General features: G+C 37.4%; 1 protein-coding gene across 3 annotated transcripts in view; it reads left to right on the top strand.

Moving 5' to 3' along the window:
• The window catches only part of LOC136260367 (uncharacterized), a 32599-nt gene extending 16518 nt beyond the window's left edge, over positions 1–16081 (top strand). Inside the window, exons 8-18 of one of the 3 annotated variants that reach the window (XM_066054080.1) lie at positions 4035–4127; positions 4178–4339; positions 6377–6427; positions 7194–7250; positions 9493–9606; positions 10814–10912; positions 11103–11201; positions 13370–13477; positions 13533–13631; positions 14667–14768; positions 15806–16081. In XM_066054080.1, coding sequence (XP_065910152.1) covers positions 4035–4127; positions 4178–4339; positions 6377–6427; positions 7194–7250; positions 9493–9606; positions 10814–10912; positions 11103–11201; positions 13370–13477; positions 13533–13631; positions 14667–14768; positions 15806–15868 — 1047 coding nt within the window. In that variant the 3' untranslated portion in view covers positions 15869–16081. Of the gene's footprint in view, positions 1–4034; positions 4128–4177; positions 4340–6376; positions 6443–7193; positions 7251–9492; positions 9607–10813; positions 10913–11102; positions 11202–13369; positions 13482–13532; positions 13632–14666; positions 14769–15805 lie in introns of those variants that run through there. The other 2 variants (XM_066054079.1, XR_010703515.1) reach the window with 2 other exon arrangements.
• The last annotated feature ends 526 nt before the right edge of the window (positions 16082–16607 follow it).

Genomic DNA, 16607 nt, shown 5'->3' with positions numbered 1-16607 from the left:
TAGTTCAGGTGTGCCTATTACAACTGCATGGCCATGCCTTCCAGGGTACGGTGATTGGCTGTGATGAGTTTCATAATAAGTATGTTGAGGGTAAGGTGCAGAAGTGCCTGGGGTAACTCAGTTTGCTGGCTATTGCTGCTGTGCAGTCCCTGCAAGTAACCTTTTTGACGCTAACCAAATCCCTTTAGTGCATGTGAGTAGGTTTATCTTCAGCATGTAGTACACAACTGTAGTGTTGTGTTTTGTTCATTTTTAAATGTAATTGTGAAGATATTCTTCCCTGCTTTGTGTAATGGTGCCATCTCAAATACAGAAGCATCACTGTTCTTCCTCCCTACTCAATGTGGTGATCTTGGAGTTCATGATCGTTTTCAATTTTCTGCAGCCATGTTTTCATCCACCAAGCAGATTGTGAGTGTGATCATATACACAACAGTCAGAAATGGAATGATATGACCACGTCATAAACAACATACTGTCTCTTTTGCTTCCTGCTCACCAGAGGACTGTTAAGGGTGGAACTTCCCTTTGGCTCAATGCGTTACCACTAAGAAATGTCATTTTGACCCTGCTAAAATGGAGTTTTGGGATGGGCTTGTACATTGCAGGTTCCTTCTAGATGTGATGGCTGTGAGAAAGCATTCTCCTTGCAGTATGGTCTGAAAGGGAGGCTTGGTGATAAGACAGCACAACAAGATATGGGATTGCATTGGTGACATGGCTGCTGAAGTATGGACACCAAGTTGTGTGTGAGCCGGTTATTAGAAAAACTGCATGATTCAATTGACCTAGGCCTCAAAGTGGACTTTGTGTCGGGGTGTTTGGCAATTTCAGATGGAGGTGCATGTTATTTGACATTCATGCATGTTAATGGAATTGTTGCCCCTATCTTATTTCCTCCATTATCCAGATCAGGAGGCTCCCATTTTGCTAAGATGCCTCTCTGCATACTTAGCCACTAAGTTGTAGTAGTCAATGTCCAATACACTGCTGTTTGTCCAGTCCCGTCTTTAATTTGCAGTCACTTGATCGGCCAGCTTGTGTCTCTCCAGGGCTCAGACAAAATAGAGAAATGGGCTTGGACTGGATGATGGAGCCACTTCATGTGCTCTTGCAATAGGACTCTAATTTTACCTGTGAATGGTAGTTATCTTTTCAAATTAGGCTATATTTTCCTTATAGAGACATGGAGGTGGAAAGGAGGGCCATTAGGACCAGCATAATTAAAATAAAGTATAGGGAAAGCTTCTAAAAGTACTGCATTTCTACGAAAGCGATGATCTTTACCTGCCGTCGAGCAATGCGCTACCGTACTATTTTCCCTGTGTTCATGTATTCATTTACTACGATTCAAAATTGTGACCACTAAATTTCACCATTAATGCAACTTTTTCCTATTTACTTTTCAAACCATTCAATGTGTAAGGAACTGCCTTTAGATATTTATACCACTTCAAATATTTTGTTTAGTGCATGGTGTTACTATGCTACAAGCATTCTCATACAGATGCAGGGAGAGTGGGGGTAATTGGTGGGTTGTTTACAAGACAAATGTATGGAAGTATAACATGTTGGAATGCACAAAACCAAAAACCTAAGCTACCCATGGTTTTTAAATGCTTCAAGGTCTAGTCAAAATTATATGGAAACTATTTTGCCAGTTCACCTATAGAAGCAAACTCCAGAGTCATTTGAAGACCTCAGACTGCCACTTATCACACAGTAAGGTTTGTGCCTTCTCGTGATCAGAAACTAGCCTCACAATTATCTTGATGGTACCTCAGCTGCATATTGGTTAGGTGTAGTCAAGCCCAAAAATACCTTCAGTGCAACCCACGATGCTTCCAATAAGTTGCTAAGAAACTTTTATTTAGAGGAATGTTTTTTCTGACTGACTATAATTATCCAGCTGATTCCTGTAACTCAGTAATGGCTAAGGCTATGGGATCATTGTTAAATGACTGTCCAACAGGTGCCTTTTAGCATACTGTAGTACATACATCAAGGACTTACTTTTGTCCTCCTTTATGTTCCATTTCTTTTGGTTATCAGCACGAGATTTTAATTTCATGTTGCCTATCACTTTCATACAGTACGGTAGAGTAGGGATCGCGGAGGTTTGGGTTTTTTTGCCCAAAAATATCACCCAAGAACCAGCCTCACATTCCCTTTACAACAGCTTGGCAGTATTGGTTAGGTATAACCAAACCAATCATAAATGTCTTCAGAGTGATCTCAAACCTTCCGATAAGTTTCTAAATAAAATCTAATTGAACTGAATTCTACTAACTGAGCGTCTGACTGACCGACCAATTAAATGATGCCATAACTCAACTATGATAAAGCTACAGGCTTGATTTCTTTACTGTTCGACATCGCTTCAGCCTGAAACATACCTTCTAGTCATCCACAGATGCTATAATACATACATCATGGACTTACTTTTGTCCTCCTTTGTGTCCCATTTCTTTTTTCACTGCTGCTTAGGTGTTGATTAGGCAGTAACATGACATGGCTTCAGTGCTTGGATTGATTGTAGAGGCACTTCTTAATTGTATTGTTCTTCGTTTGTAATGCTGTATATATAACAGGTGAAACATAGCTGAAACTGAAGTGGAATGGCCATACCACTTCATATTTTAATGCTGTATCCCCAGAAATTTTTGCAGTATGTATATTTCATAGTTGTGCACTTTGTCAGGATTTTCATGTTTTAAATTTCATGGTTGTCTCTTAGTCCAGGATTTTCGCATTTTAAATTTCACATAAAAATCATGGATCACTGTTGCTCGATTCGAAGATTTTCATTCTCAACCACACTGGGTCTGGATTGATTTAAGCATCATGTCGATTGCTAAAGCATGTCTGAATCAAGTAGCACAGTAGTGGCAATCTCTGTGAGGCATAGCTTGCAGCTTCTTTTGTGAGCCATGCCTACTTTAATAATGCTAATTCAGTAAGGTGAGTTAAAGCTTTTAGGTATGCACAAAGCCACACCCACTTACAGGGAATGTATCTTGCTGTCTGTAAACTGTAAACGTGAGCAGTGATTATCAAAGTGACTGACACCGAGAGAGCCAAACATCCTTGTACTAGTAAATGGATATCTGCTAGCATCAAGATTAAACGTTGCGCTGATTTCTTCGCTGCATGTGTTGACACACATAAATTTTCATATAATAAAATTTCTTGGTAGCTGTACTAATCACGAAAACTATGAAATTACGTACCATGAAAAGTTCCAAGTAATTGCAATTTGGAGCACATGTTCACTTGTAATTCCCATAGAGACTGGATTTATTGCAGAGGAGTAGGGATCATAGAAGTAAAAAGCAATGAAACAAGGTAGGTCATTTACACCTGCAGTACTACTATATGGTAGACATTTAATTCTTACTTCAGTCATGACTATATTATTGACAAGTTGTATATGACTGAAGTAGGAATTGAATGTCCACCAGTATAGCTGCAGGTGTAAATGACCTCCCTTGTTTCATAGCTTTTTATTTCTATGGTCCCTACTCAAATGTAAAATTGCTCCTAATACATGTACTTGTCGACTGTAACTTTCATGCTATGCCTCCAATATTCCAAGTAAACATATTGTTGTAGGTTAGCTTCACGTAACATTTTCTGCATGTAGTGACAGAACATAGTGAAAAACTATGCAAAACAGTGACATTGCTTATTATTAATTAGTACAGTGGTGCACATTAATTTTTGTCATGTAATTATACCCTCATATGTCTGGCACCCAGTATTCCTTCCTTTGATGTGGTTTCACTAATGATGAATCATAATATAACAAAATAGTTAGTGTAAGGAAAATTTGGATATGTTTGACACTATTTCATATAAATAACTTTAGTAGTTTTTGGTGCACTTTCATATTTACATCTTTTTTTTTTTACAAATAAAAATTCCCAACTTCATGTGATAGTATGTTTAGAAATACGTATAATTTGTTATTGAACATAATTAGGTGCATATTATTGTCTTTTATGTGTATGTCATACCTTTGTATTGTCTTACAGGATTCACACTCTCAGACACTCCCAGATACTGAGCGTGATACTCTGTTAAAACAAATTTCAGAACTGCAATTTGCAATAAAAAACAAAGATATGGTAAATAATGATTGTTTGCTATCATGTTATAATATATACCTCATAATAAGGAGTACACCAAATTAAAGTTCAATAATACTCAACTGTTTGACGAAAAATCAAATGCAGAAATCGTATTAGACAGAAAGCAGAAAGAATTAGACAGGTCAAAAGAAGATTACAAATCTCTTGTTACTAAACACTGGGAACTGAGATCACACCATGCAACGCTGGTATGTATGTGGCAGTGATCTGTTATATAGTGTACAGATGTAAATATTGCTGTTTGTATAACTATTGTCCTGGTTAGATGGTTTGTTTTATAAGTATTTATGAATGTAAATGGGTTGAAATACAGCACTTATCACATATTTTACTGCATTGTATGGGCATAGCTTACTTGTTACCATCGTGAAAAGCAGGAGTGAAACCGTAGAAACTACAATGTATATGTACAGTGACTTTAAGTATATGTTAAAGCATAGCCTTGCTCATGCTATATAAAAAATAAAGTACTCGGCGCTTGGCCAAGATGCTAATAAAGCACGAGGCGAAGCCGAGTGCTTTATTATCATCTTGGCCAAGCGCCGAGTACTTTATTTTTCATATAGCATGAGCAAGGCTATGCTTTAAATGATTTATGGAACTTTCTAGTCGTGTAGCTTCACCATACACTAGGACTCGTAATTAACACACGTTGCACGAACTATTAGCAGCCTGAACGCACACGAACTAGTTTAACAAAGTAACTCACACGTATTTCACCATAGTTTGGCATGGTAGACGTTCATTGCGTCTTTTGGCAGGTTTTGCTCGCAACCCACAATCGATTCTATTGTGAGTCACAGTGAAATAATTCCATGATATCTCCAGGACTTGTCCGTTTACATTAACAAACGTAACAGCAACGTTACCTTCTCCCACCCATCATCAAAGCATTTAGGTATGTCTATAAAAGCAATTCAGTGGTAAAACTCGTATTGGCTGGGGTGATTGATCACTCAGCACGGCGAGGCTATCAGCCTTTACCGGCGTGGGTGATTAGTTGTTCTGGCGCGAGTCCCGCAGGCTATTAGCCTGCACTAAGGCACGTGGGCAACTGTGCTTTACTGCCCACAAAGTGTGCTTTATTGCACCGCAAAGAGTGCTTTATGTAATAGTTATACCATTATCACTGATCACTCAGCACTCACTGATCACTGATCACTCACTGATCACTCACTGATCACTCACTGATCACTCACTGATCACTCAGTGCTGCGAGGGATTTTGCTGATATATACACCCAAAGCCCGAGGGCCGCAGGCCCGAGGGCTGCGGGTGTATATGTTAGCAAAATCCCAAGCAGCTATGGTACAAGTGATATATATCACTTGGGGCGCACTCACCTAATAGGTGAAAGAACTAACGAGAACTCATCCCATTTGTTTTATACAGTAGCATCTGAAGATCGATTGTGGTTTTAATAGCGTGGGCTAATAGCCATCAAAACATTGTCCATACGTTAAAACGTCATTAATACGTTACTATGCTTCAACACACAATGTTAGAAAACTTGCGATTGTTGGGATGGAGTTTATATTGTTATCATTTTTGTACTAAGTTAAGCCAACTAGCTTCGCTATTGGGACAGTAAGTAAGTTATTATATTAAGTTAAGTACTTAGAACTGTAAGTTACTAACCTATTTCAATGTAGCAGTAGTAGCTTTGCTGTTCCGTGGTCTGTTCAAAGGCTGATACGCGGTGGGTAGAAATACGCATCCACAACTGCCCAAACAATTATTTTGTGCCTTCATTATCCTTTAGTAACAACCCTACTCTATCTTAGCCTATGTACTAAGCTTAGCAACCTCTACAAAAACAAATCCCACAATACAAAGCTCTATGTCGCTCAATATAACGAGTCAAAGCGCATCAATTCTTTGAACTGGCTGGGTATCAAAGTCATTGGCAAACCGTTTTCCCATGATATTGCCCGGGAAATATGCGAGTTAAACACTGAGCGGCGCCTTTGAACGTCCACGCTAAAGTGGTATATTGAACGAATAAAGCACTCTTTGCGATGCAATAAAGTACTCTTTGTGGTCGATGAAGCTGTTGGCCGGCTGAGAGTGTACTTTATGAAGTTTAAAGTACACTTTTACCTTTGATCTCACCCACGCAAAGTTCTATAATAAATGTTATGTATACACAATCGTTACATAATTGACTAATGTTATGACTCATGGGACAGCAACTGTTACAGTGACTTTTTACATACTTTTTATAGACTGAAGAACTAGAAAAAGTGAAAATGGCATACAAGGAATTGATGGAAAAGGTAGTGAAATCTACAGTAAGTGAACCGTAATTCTCTGTCTGTTAAAGATTTGGCTTTGTATTGTAATTACACAGTAATTGTGACCCAGTTTGGGAAAACCGGGTTTATCGCCTATTTAAAAGTATCGAGAAGCGCCGGTTTAAGTATTTAGTGTGTTGTAGCTCGCTTGTTGTGTACCAAATTTTTACACGCTTTATACCTATTCTTTACCTTCCACAGCACCCACTGTGCAAGTAGCCAGCAACTAAGTTTCTCGCCATTTTAGATGGTTTTTAAACCGAGGTTGACTGTATCAGGCGAGCTGCAAAATGGGTGGGAGGTGGGCAAGGTGGTGTTCAAAAATTGAAAAGGAAGACGTAGGGATGAATTAGACCAAGTTTTTGGCCATTGAGGTCTCAAAATTGGCTAAAACGAAAGAAAATTCACAGCAGAGGTACTTATTCAACACCACAAAGCTGTACAGCCACATATAGTCATCCCCAGGCTGACCAGAGCTCCATTATGGCCCCACACCGCATGTACGGATTGCCACTGGGCTTGCGAAAAGCAGCCAGCAAAACCAGACCACTCAAGTCTAGCTGATTTTGATTGTGGAATTAGATAGTTTATTCATGTAGCTTGTGTCCTGGGTAAAAAATCGAATCTGCTGACATGGGCGATAAGACCAGTTTTCTCAGACTGGGTCACAATTGTATTTAATAAATATTTTCCTGTAGTTTTGTCTTTTGTGAGCATCATAACATTAATTAAACACTTGTGTTTTTAGGACATCATACACAAGGAACCAAAAGAGGATCAGGTGTCTAAATTAGAAGATGCACAGGTGTGTTTTGAATCACTATTTTTTTTTTTAAATGTTATGCCATTACTCATGCTAACTGGTAACTTTGTAAGTGACCATTAAATGCTTACAAATGAATTGAAAATTGTACCTCAGCCATGGCCCAACATTAAGGTACTAATGCAATTAAACAATAGTTAATTAATTTTAAAATGAAGTAGGGTTCCAGTAATAAAAAGCAGTGAAACAAGAGATAAGAATGATGACAGCATTATGAGAAATTCCCTACATTGGCATGTTATCACCATGTGTTCAATACCAAGGTAGGGATTTTCCCATTATAGCTGCCATCAATATCTCTTGTTTTACTACTTTTTATTGCTGGGATCCTTAAATTAATTGCACTAGTTTATTAACTTTTTGCTACAGCATACTGTACCTATGGTGGCTGCGACTACTTTATTGATCTTGCTGCTGAGCTACACAATAAACTAATGGGCATCACAGTGGTTCACTCATAGCCTCTAAAATCTATGGGTCTATTTCCTACAGCAAATCTGCAGGTAGATTATTAAGTAGTGTGGTTGCATGTTCTGGCCATTCAGGAGTGTGGATGTTTTATAAGTGCAGCTACAGATGTCTACTCCCTCTTAGAGTAGCTTAAGTGCTTCAAATAGTTTGTGGAGTCTAATTGCACTCCTCTAAGGAAATTGACGATACAGAAAATTGATGGTTTCCTTGCACGACTATGTAATTGAAGATGAAAGGAAAAGCGCAGAAGGCAGACACTCACTAGAACCAGAAATGGAACATGCCACCCATGAGTTTGTCATTGTGGTGTGAAATGGTGGCTGTATGCTGCTTTGTTTGGCCTCTAGCCTTGTAACTATGTGGTCATGCAAGCAGGTGGGTGGGCAGGAGATGAAAAATCAGGTTTGGCGTTTTTAAAATACCCAGTTGTTTGTAGATGTTTTCTTAAAGACTATTCTGTAAAGGTCATGTATGATACTGCTATGATGGATTTTTGTAACCACAGCATTTTGGTGGATGCCATTTATTATAGGGGAGAACCCTACTAAACAGAACTACCTTACTTTTCTAGCTCATAATGTACAATCTCCATCAGATCTTATAATTGTTTAGCGGTTTTCCATTCTCTATGCAGTATCATAGCATTGGTTATAATGGCACATTACTGCTTCAATTTTGTGCCTTCCATAATGATCTTTGCATTTGGGGATGGAGTAAGTTGTGATGTGATGGAGTTGACCAGCCTCTGGGAGTAAGGGGTTGGTGTCACAGCTGTATTGTTGCCAATGTAGTTTTATAGAATATAATACAAAAAAAAGTTTTAGTGTAAAAAGCAACTGGACATGCAGCATAACTTACCACATATAAACAAGGAGAGAAAGATGCTGTAAACATGTAGGCCAACTATATTATGTTGTAGACAGACAGGCAAGACAGTTGTAATCTACACAGGGCACTTGAGTGCTTTACACTTAAGTGGTGTTGATTAGTAAGCAGCCTCAAAATGGTGACAATTTTAAAGCGCTGAGTTCTTAACTATGTTGTTTAACCATTAAAATCAGTACTGAGCTATACACTCCAAGAATACATGCATGTGCTCCAAAATATTTAATTATGTGGGCAAGTTTCCTTTTTATTGTGGGAGAATTCATTATTTTCAAAGAATAGAGCCTCTTTGAAACATCCAAAAATACAAAAAATGTACAGTAGATAATTATAGCCATACAAATAAGGTATGTAACCACAAAGTAAGGTGGTATACTTGCAACTAGTTAACTATGAACCAACTGACTAGACAGTGCTACATACCATAGGTTGTTCTCCCTATTCCACACCAATGGAATGCAGCATTTGACTGCTATCAATCTTTTCCTAGTTTTTGACTACAGTAGAGATATAGTTTTGACCAGATGTTATAATTGAGAGGGGCCACAGAAGGAGAACCTTTTCCTAACCATCTATGGTTGTAAGATAGAATACACCTTACCAATCGACCACCATGCAAGTTTGGCAAATCACAGACATGGCTTTAGACACTTACATGCTGGGAAACTATCTATATAGAAAGCCCTGAATACATAAGTGTCTTTAGTTCTCCGTAAATGTAACATTTAAATGTTCTGACTACCTTCAATCCTTGACAGCAACTATATAAAGATTAGTACATATACTGAACAGTGGGTGTTCTGTGCGGTTATCTTGTATGTGCTTTGTATGATCATTTCTATATTATTTTGTTGTGAAATCATTGTAGCAAAATATTGAGAAACTTCTTACAGCTGCTAAGGAGGGCAATGTGGAGGTTCTGGACAGTTTACTAACTATGAAAAAATATAATGTTAATGACATTTTTGATGATAAAAGTGCAGTAAGTTACTATACTATGAATTCCTATGTACGAAGTTAGCATAATTTATGGAATGATACACCATATGGATGAGATTAACAAAAAGAAACTTTTAGGAAAACTTTTTTGAAAAATCTAGTAACTCCAGTTGTGGCCGAAATTTTAGCAACATAATACATACGTACTATAGCTAACAGAAAAGGGAATCTGTAACTATCTAAGTAACCATGCAAGAAATACCCATGCATGTACATGTACACAGTTACTTATACATTGTTAATATGTTGTACACAATATTACATAGCTATGTTCTTTTGAATATCTACACCATGTAAATCATGAGACAGAATATTAGTTCATCTATCAGCATTTCATTTCTTAAGTTCAATATGTGACAGTAGAAACTCCACACACAAAGTTAGGTTGAGTTAACTATTCAACTACACTCATGCACATTCCATATTGGCTATAAAACTTAGTGCTCTACCGCTCAGTCTACTTTTCTTGTACAAACCTGTGGTGACATGTGAGAGTGATCTATGGCCGTGAGAGTGATCTATGGCCCTGAAACCTGGTGAGGTGAGAATGGCAGAGTGATTCTGAATTTTTCATTAGTGCATTTTCAACTGTTTTACTGGCTATGTGAACCAACCTGGAAGGCTGGATTTCGGTACTGTGCCTCATTGTTTTTCTCTTGCATTTTTATAGTGCCATATATTGTCCACCTACTGCCCCTCCCTCCATCCCTATGTGTCCACTCATAATATAACAACACCACTAATAAACGTTGAAAACTATCATTGGTACTTGCCCTACATGCAGAACCATCTTCGCATTAACTAAAATTCCTTATGGGAACCAAGCGTCAAACATCAGTGCCATTAATGTCAAGCCTCATAGTTTGTGATGCGATTTTGCATGCCAGTGCACACTTAACAGTTGGTTGTATAAGCAATTATAATAATTAATACTTACTACTACAGTGAAACCTGTCTATTCTGGTCATCATAGGGACAAAATTTTCTGACCTCATTACGGAGGTGGCTGCATTAAGCAGGTCACTTTGTACACAGTTGGCACATGTAGGGATTTTTATAATGGCCAGTTTAGACAGGTGACCTCTTTATGCAGTGACCTGATTAGACAGGTTTCACTGTTACAGTACATTAATAATTGTTTTGACTCTACATTCATTTGTAATTTTAGTTGTTATTGTAATGTACTGTAGTTCAAAGCACCATTGTTACATGTCGCTGCAAGAAGGGGGCAAGTAAAAATTGTCAAGAAACTTTTGGATGAAAATGCTAATGTTGATGTGGTTGACACTGTAAGTCATTCTATAAGTAAGCATGTCTTTTGTGTATATGTACAGAATATGTAATAGAAATATTGTCTCACTGCATCCTCTGATTGCAATACAATTATATGTACATGTACGTGTGTAGCTCACAAATATCCTTTGAGGTTTGCATCACATTTTGAAGCTAGAGCTAATAGAAAATTTGTCATTCTTGTAGTATGGACAAACTGCACTCCATATGGCTGCAAGGAAGGGGCACAGGGAAGTAATTCAAGTTCTTTTGGAAGCCAATGCATCAGTAAATGCTGCTAGCAATGTGAGTTGACAGCACATCAATTGTACTTAATTCACATGTAAATAAGAGAGAAGTCTGAGTGAAAACCTGCCAATTGCAAATTTGCACTTTGTCAAAATTCCTTTTAATGCTTTTCTGTTATAAAGGAATGGACTGCCCAGGTTTTAGCCTACTTAGCACTAGACAGTTGGAACAGCAAGAAATTTGATTTTTACATCACTAAGTGCCAAATGAATTACAGGAGCTTATTTATAATTAATCAATCTTAACTAACTGAGTAAGGATTTGGCTCAGTGCTAGAAATCTATCACGGTATAGTGCTTTGTCTATATTCCTCCATGTGCACAAACAAGGTGTGGGCTATTCCTACAAGTATAAGGAAAATAGGAATTTTAAGAATCATAGAAAAAAGTAGGAATACAAGGGAGGTCACCTACACCTGCAGATACAGTAGTGGACATTTAATCCCTACTTCAGTCTATACCCACGACTGACTTAGGGATTAAATGTCCACTAGTACATCTGCAAGTATAAGTGACCTTCCTTGTTTCTGGACTTCCTTTTCTATGATCCCTGATCGAATTTAAAATTCCTATTTTTTCCTCCTCATTTGTTTACTGTACTTTTTTGTAACATTATTATGACTGGTAAACCTGCACATACCGCATCAAAAGAAAGAATGGTGTCTGAGTTATGTAAAGCATTCGTCTGAACACATACCCCAACTATCAATTACTGACTTGAAAATGATGCTTCACTTTCAGCTGTTCAGCCCGTTACACAGCACTACGAACAGAGAATAGTAGGAGAAGTGCTTTTGCCAGACACCATGAAAAATACAGACGATTTGTGCACCCCGACTATCAATTACTGACTTGAAGTGAAGTGGCCATGCTTTTCAGCTATGTTTAGCCCGTTACACAGTGTTAAACACGAAGAGAAGCACTTCTTCAATCAATCCAGTCACTACAGAAAATATGGACGATTCCCGTATATAAACATAGGGAAACCATTGTGCTACCATGAATCAACACCTTGGCTGTCAGCAAAAAGAAATGGGACACAGAGGAGGGACAAAGAGAAGTCCATGATGTGCACATTGACATGCTGCATTATGCCAAAAGGTACCTGTCAGGTTGAAGCAATGTTGAACAGTGAGAATTTCAAGCCCATATCCTTAGCCATTTATCAAATTACGCTTGCCTGAAGGTATTACAAGCAGTTAGTTACATAGAATTAAAAAATAAAATAAAATTTCACAGTCTATTGGAAGCATATAGGGTTGTACTGAAGGTACTTTTGGGCTTGGTTCTACCTAACAGCCTGTTTACACTACAGGTCGCTCTGGATGAGATCGCTTCAGTTCGATCCAGATCGATTTTTTTTACACCATTTATACTACGAAGGCCAAACCCGCTCCAATCACCAAAAAATTTTAAACCCACAATCATAATTTTTATCAAAGTAGAGATTGTTGATGGAGTTAAAGGACTAGACTAGTGTGCTCTGTTATCGTAAGGTTAGTAGGCACGATAAAGTTTTCAGTGTTGGCGGCAACCTCTCAATTCTATGGAGTTGGTTAACTGTTCATTCGCAGGCGTACCTGTTTGTTTTTGAGTCCTTTCGTTGCTCTTGAGGCTGTCCTTCTGTATCGTCCCCTAAATACTTCGCTGTTGCTTCATTTCATTTTTTCAGTCACCATTTTAGCTGTAGTTCTCCATATCTTTATCCCGCTTATTAGAGCTAAATCGAACTGCAGATTCGCAACTGGTTATACTGGGTGAGTAGAGCGAGCTAGTTCGAACCAGACCCACATCCCTAGCAGGTCCATTTCAGAGCGGTTCGACACGGTTTGGTTCGACACAGTACGCGTTTACACTGACTTGGAAGTTTTGTAAACAAATGCTGTGTTTCCTTTACTGTGTGGAAATAAAACAATTACTCTTCAGTCATGAACAGTCATATATTTAGGTATTATTGACTCCCAGTGTATATCAGTAACAAAACAGAAGTGTGCACACATGACTGGTTTCACTCAGTCTGTCTATTACGTATGCTACAATGTATAAATGGATTCATAATGGATAATGTTTGATTGCTTTTTATGATTTCTAATGTATTTTCTACTGTATACTGTAGCACTCTGTCACAGAGTTTAGATGATTGTACATATATATGCACATACATAGATTGGAACTACCCCACTCCATGCTGTTGCATATGGTGACCCTACGTTTTCTGAGGAGATCATTGAATTGCTGATAAATAGCGGTGCAAATATTGATGTTGTAGATAATGTACGTAAGCGATGCTATAATATTCTAAATTTCTAATCATACGTAATGCATATAGGATGGGGATAGTGCATTAAACAAAGCTGCCTTTTGTGGAAATTTAGAGGCAGCTAAAGCACTTATGAAGTTTGGTCCCAATGTGTCCCTCGCCAATCAAGTAAGTGATGTGTCATTTGCCGTGCTATTTATTACTATATACTATATACGTAGGTAAATGGTAGTATTTATAATACAGTAGGGGCCTCTAAAGATTTTTTTGAAAGTCTAATAGACCATTTAAATACCTAACAACATACATGACAAGCAAGTAAATTGTTTCCATGTTCTCACAGTAATAGAACATAATAATAAGAGTTTTGCAATAACTCCTTAAGTTTTCATACCATACTACACTTAAGATATTGATACTACACATGTATGACTTACATGATATAACCAAGCTAAGGTGCACATTAAATTTGGCCTTTTCATAATTTAGTATTTACAAGTATAGATGCAAACTATGTGTCACATTATTAATAGGATCTATGCAAAAATTTTGACTCAAAATAATCAATATGATCAATTATCTAGTTGTTAATCAATACCTACGATACCAAATCTTGGAGTAAAATGTATTGCCACTTGGTATCACGATACCTGGTATAGTATTGATAGTATTGCATAGCTCTAATATCAATTAAGACAAGGCTTCATTGTGTGCACTATTGTTATCTTCTTGTACAATTAGTTGACCAAGTTTAAAGGCTGCAGAAACACTCTTCACTCTTAGATCAACTTTTTGCGTATTATACTACTGGTCTTTCTAGACAAAAGATGATTGGATATGAGAAGATATCCAAATGTATACTGTCTTGCCACAAGTTTTAGAGCTAGGAGATTAGTAATAAATACCACTTATACTCATTGTAATGATTTCCATAAAGCATTCCCCTTTTGCATATAGCTACAAAACGAGTAGATAGACTGAGGGTTTGGGCATGCACATATATTGTACTATTTGTAAACAGCGTAATTTGCATAGAATGCAAAATCATTTAATTAATAAAAACATTTGGTGTCTGAACTGTCTGTAAGTGTTTAGGTTAATGTTATTGTTGTAATAAATAATGGTTGGTTAAAAATCTATGCAGGTTTATGTATGTAAAAAAAAAAAATTTTTAATGATGTTTGTATTTTCTTAATTGTTTAGAATGGTACTACTCCTCTTACAATGGCAGTCAAGCATAAACGTGGCACCGTGGTATGGTACTTTGTGAAGGAATGCAAAATGGATATTACACAATTTGATCAGGTAAACTTGTAGTGAATCGTCTTTCCACTAAGTTATTTAACTTTAGATGTTGATCAAGGCATACATGTTGGGGATTGTAAATCACAATTGGCAGTTTAGCTTAAGCATTTTGTTGTGAATATACAACAAGCATACAAATTAGCATCAATTTGTTTCTATAGCTGCTAGCTGAAGTGTATGCAGATAATAATTATCACTGTTGCATTTATCTTAATCTTAGCAAATAGTACTTTTAGATAGAGTGGCTTATGCTTACAGTAGTAATTGAACTTGAATTTTATTAAACAGATCAATCATATTGTATTGTTCAACAAGGCTTGAGGCATGTGCCGAAATTGGATTTGAAAGATAGTGTGAATGTTTGTATGTGTGCATGCATGTCTTTCAGTACAAGCAAGCTCCATGCACTACCCCTCTCCGGGCATACACCAGGGAAACAGTGAGAGATTAATCCAATTTGGCCTTACAATCATCCCATCACATTAAGCGCATGACTAAGTTTTGCAAGTACCATAGGCCACGCTTTTTGGTTAACCCATGATTAACATTTACTGAGATAAAACTAATGGGGTAAATGTAGGTTTGTCTTTACACCTATTACTGAGGAGAACATGCCTAACATACCATGGCCACTTGGAATTCACCTGATAATATATGCCTATGCCCTGGGGCCTGCGAATATGTCTCAGTCCTCATGGCCATGGTAACAATTAGATAACTACGTAAAGGAGTTTTTATTCTGTATCAATAAAGCTATCATTTATGGATGTATTGCACATCTGTAAAGGTTAACTTTCCTTTATATCATTTCACCATGATTACTTGCACAGGGTGTTTACCATACGCTAAAAACAAGAGTTTCGTCTCTTAAAATACCTATACAGCGCACATATTGAGAACCCCATTCATTTGTATTTGAGATGAGCCACAACAGAAACAATGAATTAGTTTTGAAGAAGTAATGTTTGTGATAATGTTGTGGTACATACTAGCTACTTGGTGTCATATACATATGTACATCCCATTGATATTTATAGGAAGTGCAAGATGGCATTCACCACTTAGTGAAAATGGAAGACGATAAACAGACTAAACAATGAGGATGAGACTGAATCTTACTTAATAATAATAAGATATTTATGACAACCTCTATATATACATGTGTATGTATATAAGGTATATATTATCTATGGTGTAAGTTAACGGAGAGTGTTTGTTATATTGAGATTGCACTGAGTACTACTGTACAATAACTAACAGTATACGTAACAATTATGACTCTATTATGGATATATGTACTTGAAATTGACAAGGAGAAAACACCCTGACCGCCTGGCAGACTCTTGTAAGCGTTCAAGCGTTATTATGATTATGTACTCCTTTATTATATGTCGAGGCTATTGACGCTGACAGGAAAAAACTAGCTAGCCAAAGCATAGAAAATAATGAAAAAGTGTTGACTAAAGCAGATCCCTGACCCATGCCCTCGGGTCCAGGATCCTTACCATTCAACCACTGGTATCAGCTACCCACTCCCCTTCTTTTCTACCTTACAAATGCGAGTTGAGAAAAATGCTTTATTGGGAACCATGTCCTGTTAAGAAGAAACCAAGGCTGAACCAACTATTTGAGGTTTACCTTTTAAGCATAATGATTTCACTGTCTAAGTTTTTGGTGAGTTTGAGATAGGTTGACAGGCTTCGCTGGGACAGTCGCTTCACAACCTCCAACTCTAGCTTGCCTCAAACTCACCAAAAACTTACCTTCATACAACTATGCATAGTGTGCTTGATAGAGTTGTTCTGGTCAGTGATAATAATAGCTTTTGGTGGTGCTTAT

The sequence above is a fragment of the Dysidea avara genome, chromosome 7 (genome assembly GCF_963678975.1).
Source record: "Dysidea avara chromosome 7, odDysAvar1.4, whole genome shotgun sequence".
Taxonomy (NCBI): domain Eukaryota; kingdom Metazoa; phylum Porifera; class Demospongiae; order Dictyoceratida; family Dysideidae; genus Dysidea; species Dysidea avara.
This window is presented reverse-complemented; position numbering and strand designations above follow the sequence as displayed.